Source organism: Palaemon carinicauda, chromosome 1 (genome assembly GCF_036898095.1).
Source record: "Palaemon carinicauda isolate YSFRI2023 chromosome 1, ASM3689809v2, whole genome shotgun sequence".
Lineage (NCBI taxonomy): Eukaryota > Metazoa > Arthropoda > Malacostraca > Decapoda > Palaemonidae > Palaemon > Palaemon carinicauda.
Window position 1 is genome coordinate 306,310,883 of NC_090725.1, and position 5,781 is coordinate 306,316,663.

At 33.6% G+C, this 5,781-nt stretch overlaps 1 protein-coding gene across 3 annotated transcripts in view; it reads left to right on the top strand.

The window, feature by feature from the left end:
- The window catches only part of LOC137658595 (epoxide hydrolase 1-like), a 65,952-nt gene extending 60,629 nt beyond the window's left edge, over positions 1-5,323 (top strand). For all 3 annotated transcript variants that reach the window (XM_068393519.1, XM_068393535.1, XM_068393525.1), the window contains exons 3-8: positions 424-554; positions 2,332-2,444; positions 2,590-2,767; positions 3,084-3,238; positions 4,134-4,272; positions 5,122-5,323. In XM_068393519.1, coding sequence (XP_068249620.1) covers positions 424-554; positions 2,332-2,444; positions 2,590-2,767; positions 3,084-3,238; positions 4,134-4,272; positions 5,122-5,248 — 843 coding nt within the window. In that variant the 3' untranslated portion in view covers positions 5,249-5,323. The remainder of the gene's footprint in view (positions 1-423; positions 555-2,331; positions 2,445-2,589; positions 2,768-3,083; positions 3,239-4,133; positions 4,273-5,121) is intronic.
- Positions 5,324-5,781: the final 458 nt, after the last annotated feature.

The following is a 5,781-nucleotide window of genomic DNA, read 5'->3' on the forward strand; positions in this document are numbered from 1 at the left end:
CTTAAGGTAATAACTATGATGTATCATTGTTGTAATTGTACTTAGGCCTTAATATAGTTTGGTACATCCTTGTGGACTGTATTAAACGTTATGCTTTCGTAAATGAAACTTAATCTATTTTTCCTCAAGTTATTTTGCATAGTGTAGTTAATTTTATTTTTCAGAATATTAAACTTTCAAGTTTCATGGCACTTATAGAGAGGAAGTACTGTATTGCCAAACACAATAGCTAAGGATAAAATAGTTATACAAACATTTTCTCAGCAGAACTACACATTTTTAGTTTGACATACAATAACAGGATATTTTATTGATTATTAACTTGCTGAAGGATCTTTTCCTATCCTAATAGTAATTATTATTTTTATATAAGACTATTTATATGCTTATTTTTTAATGTAATCTGATAAAATCTGTCACCAGAAACAGGGAATCCGTCTACATTATGTCGAGAAGGGCAACAGTAATAATCCTCTTATCTTGTGTCTGCATGGCTTTCCTGAATGTTGGTTTTCATGGAGACATCAACTGGAAAATCTATCTGATAAGTACTGGTGAGTTTTCATGAGTAGGTTATTGGTCCCACATTTGTTTTATTTTGTTTTAGGTGAATAATTTACTGAAGTCAGGTTTAGGGTGGATTTTCGTTTAATAGGAAAATCTGATAATCACAGATTGGTTTTCTATTTTTCTATGTTATTCATGGCTTCATACACATAGACTCGGAACAGTTCTCATGTAATACAGCCTCGGTTAAAAATTTAATGAACATGGCAAATGATTCTTCTTAATCAAATTGATGAAATTTGAAGTTAGACAGTGACTAACTGCAAAAAGATCAAGATGAAGGGATGAAAAGGAAAATTTATAAGCTATCAACTCCAAATAAGCCTGCAGCGAAAATAAAGCCATAAATGTGATGCTTGTGGTATCAGACGATACTAAACTTCATACAATTACCTCTATTAATCACTTTAGCAGATCCTAGATGGGATGCATATCTATGAAAAAGGCAAAAGAAATGTAATTATCAAGTTTTAGTTTATGCTTGACTACTTGAAAATATAGTCTAGCTTTACCTTGAATTGGTGTTATAAAGATTTAAATATTTACCTACAATTCAAAAGTATTAAGAGGTAGTGAAAGAATGCCTAGACATAGCTAGATATATGATGACTAAGATGTTTTGGAAAAGAAGGGTGTGAATACCCAGGATTAGCGAGATTATTTGCAAGATAGGAGGGGCTTGACAAAGCCAATAAACCTTTTTTGTAACTGAGGGAATAGCAGTTACAGGATAAGTAGGCTGTAATTTTTTTTTTTTTTCCTCTAACGGTAAATACCCGTTAGAGGAAATAGCTTATGACTTAAAAGAATTTTATATTAAGAAATCACATTTCACATAGAAGAATCGCTTAATGCGAGTACAGTACGTAAATCATTTCACCATTGGGGATTTGGGATTTTAGTGGTCTTGAGTTTAGGGATTAAATTGTGTGTGGAAGAGGCTCCTGTGAGAGTATCAAAAAATTAATAAGGGATAATGTGGAAGCTGAGCTTACTTTATCAATCTCTACAAATTGTTTGAGATACAGGAACTAGCAGCTATATAGTGAAGTATATACAGCAATACTGTAGTTATCTGAAGGAGAAAATTAAGTCCTCTTAAGAGCGATTTGTATCAAGGCATAACAAATTTTCACTTTCAGTGATACTTTAGTGATGATGAAAAGGAAATACTGTACAGTAAAGTGCAAATTTAACTATTGGATAGGGGTATTCTCACAATTTTTACTTGCATTAATTATTTGCATACTGTACCATGTTAAGAATACAGTCCGGATAATACTTGGTTGATTTTGAGAATATTTGTTAATTTACATACTGTACTGTATTTCCCTTCATATTATTAATGTTGATGTGATATAAGATATACTGTGTGTTCACCTATTCTTTATTTTAAGGGTTATACTTTGCTAATTGTCCAGAGTCATTCGTTACATTGTAGAAAGTGTTTTATAGTTCTATGTATTTATTACTCGGTATATTAAAAAAATCAAATGCAAGATGTAATTTTTGGTAAAGCTTAAACACATACTAGACTGTACGTCCAAATTCAGTGTTCATAATCAAGGCCTTTATGAAGTATATGCTATAAAATCAAATTATCATGCAGATTATGGCCTATCGTACATGGTTATAATCGACTGAAAGTGGTTGAGAATCAGTTTCTTCTTGAACTTATGGTTAACATTCATGAACTGTTGTAAATAAATGACAGGTAATTACTCAGTAAGGCAAAATGTGTCTTATCAAAGGTATTTTTCATAGGGTAGTGGCTGTGGACATGCGTGGCTATGCTGACTCGGATAAACCTTCAGCTAAATCTGCCTATGACATCACACTTTTGGTAGAGGATATAAAGGAATTTATACTTGCTTTAGGTGAGTAGGAATTTAAAATATAGTTTCATAAAAATCTCTTTTGGAGAATTTCAAATGGAATATTTATTGGTGAATGTTGATTGATAAGTTTAAGATACAGTATATAGATTTTATGTAACCTAAAAGATGAATTTTATTACCTCAGGTAAATCTGACCAAGACAAGTGTGTTGTTATGGCTCATGACTGGGGTGGTGCTATTGCCTGGCAGCTTGTTATGAAATATCCTGAGCTCTTTCATTCTCATATCAGTTGTAATGGTCCTCATCCTGTGGCTTTCATGAAAGTTATGAGGAAATCATGGAAACAGGCCTTAATGTCTTGGTGAGAGAGTATTTGTATTTGCCAAACAAATTAAATAATTTTAAGTCTTAGTTGATATACAAAGAAAATAATTTAGTCTTCCAGTTATTATACAAAGAAATTAATTTTAAATCTTCGAGTTTATATACATAGGAGTGGTCCTATTATAGTTCTCAGTTTTTGTTTTTCTCAATTAACTTCCACACTTGGCCAGTAATGATCATACTACTGGAAGACAATGAAAATAAGGGGATTAAATGAAATTTACACAATATTGAATTGCTTCAATAGCAACTGCTGTACTTTTTTCTTGAAGTTAAATTCTTTCTTTGTGCAGGTATATGGTATTCTTCCAAACTCCGTACATTCCAGAGCTTTCCATCAGTGTCAATGATTTGGAAATGTTCAATAAATCTTTCCGCGGGGAACATAACAAAGAAGCTTTTCCCGATGATGTCATGGAAGTTTATAAGTACTACTTTTCTCAAAAAGGTAATTCTGAATGTGGTGCATGTTATGAAAAATTGACACTGCACAGGTAATCTGTGGTTAGTCATACACATTGTGATTGGTATAATGTTGAAAGAATTAGTGGTATTAGATACATGTACATTATTTATATATTATGCTGTTATTAAAACCCACTTGTTGCAGTGTGACAGTTACTTTGTACCTTAATCTCACTCTTCACCTTAGTCCTCTCTTCATTCAAGAGATCCTGAAAGATGAACTTTTGTGGTTAATTGCAATATTTCTCTTGAATGAAATGAAGTATCTAGTCTTCCAGGAATTTTCAAAATCCCACACTTTATGAAAGTTTCATCTTTAGTCTGAACAGGAATTCTTGATTTCAAAAGTTAATGCACCTCTCAGAGGTTGGGTTTAGTTGCTAGTCTTACCCTCAGGAGCTCTATTTGGATCCTAGGTCCCTATCAGCTAGTTTAGGGGCATTCAGCAGCTTGAATTTTCTCTTAACTTACGAATTGATGTAATCTGAAGTTCAGTAGTGGAAAGTGGCGAGATAAATATTGTTTTCTCTTATTGTAGTTTTCTTGCAAACTTATTTTATCTCCTAGCCCCGTGGATCTCTCAAAGCTAATAGCCAATATTATGCAAAGTGAGGCAGTTAACTGCTTTGGACTAAGGGACTCATAGACACATGGTCAGGCTTATATGAGCACCTAACTTTTATGTATGAAAAAAATATATATCGGCTCTTTAATTTTTTCCTTAAATATATTTAAGGAAAAAGTTAGTGTTACTTATTCAGCTTGATATATATCAAAGCTGAATAAGTAACTTGGAGAAAGCAGCACTGTATTTGAATAGGAAAGCAGTAATTTAAATCTCTCTTTAGGGTCTTAATGGTTTGTTATTTTATTTCTAGGTGCTCTCACACCACCCATCAATTACTATCGCAACATCGATTTCGGGAGAGGTACAGAGAACATACCCGTGGTCACTGTCCCCACCCTTATAATATGGGGGAGCAAGGATGCATATCTAAGCAAGGAAATGGCTATTTTGTAAGTATTAAATTACATTGCTCTATTGTTCTCTCGAGAAAAACTATACTGTACACCCATCACTGAAAATTTTAAGTTTTAATTAGTATTTTGGTAATTTTAGTATTTACTAAAGTACTAAATCCAGATTAGGAAGTAAGGTTCTTCACACTCGCCTAGATCCAACCCAAGTGTGTTCGTATAATATAATTTACTGTAGACAATACACAAATAATTACAGCACACAAATTGTGGGCTTGATTTTGTAAATACAGTACCAGTACATATTTTATTTACTAATCTCCTTCAGAGAAAGAAAAGTTTGCTGTATCATTTATTAGTACCGCAGAGATTGGGAAACCAAATGAAAAATGAGCCGCAACCAGAAAGGTATCCAATGTAGTACTGTACTATCTGGTCAGTCATACTGTACTATCTGGTCAGTCAAAGGACCCAATAACTACAGTATCTAGCGGTAGTATCTAATCTCCATCATATTCACTATCACCCTCAATCTTCCTGTTAGAACACAGACATTCCAAGTACCTGCTCTGATATTCAATTCTGTCGCAAGCTTCTTTGGCCAGTCACGAACACTGCAGTACCCCTCGTCCATTAACACGCCAGTATGGGAATCCTGATGTCAGTCGCTTACAGGAGACACACTAACCACATCCATATGTCTAATAGCTTAAGGCATGACTAATAATTTGACACTGTTTTTATGATCACATGCCTTTGCAGTCGGTCATCAACCACGGTTGTTAGACAATCCAACTGCATTACAACTAAACTTTCCCCCTCTAAATGTAAGGATTTTTTTTTTTCCCCAGATTACTGCATTGTAGTGTATCATTTCTCCATTTACAGGGCTGGAGCCGAGTGTGAGACTTCAGTTGTCAAGTATATAGATAGTGCCACACATTGGGTACAGCAGGATGAACCTCAGCAAGTGAACAGATTCATCAGAGAATATCTGGCTTCTAAATCCCTATAAATCAAAGTTCTGGGGAAATGTTTATTTTATTGCCTTAATATAAATAAACCATTGACACTTTGACCTTTAAAATTCTTCCAAGTTTCATTGCAGACTTCCCCCTTTATCTTGTTTAATCTATATATGTGGCTATTTCTGTAACCATAGTAATGAGAGGTTTTAGTCCAATGAACTGTGAGAAAATTCCAAATCTAACTTTTGGTAAATCACAATAGGGTTACTGTATTATATGATTAAATATTTTGTATTCTATACTATGTAAGGTTATATGTAGTCCATTTGTGTGTATATATATATATACATATGGATATACAGTATTTATCATCATCATCATCATCATCATCACCAACTGTAATTAGTCCACTGCAGGACAAAGATCTCAGACGTCCTTCCACGCGCATCTGTTTATGGACCCAAAAATTTTCTTCACTCGTCAATTCATCCATTGTCTTTCCTTCCTTCCCAGTTTTGCAATCTCTAGGGGCCAATTCTGTTATTCTAATGTCCATCTATTATCTGTAATTATGTTATGT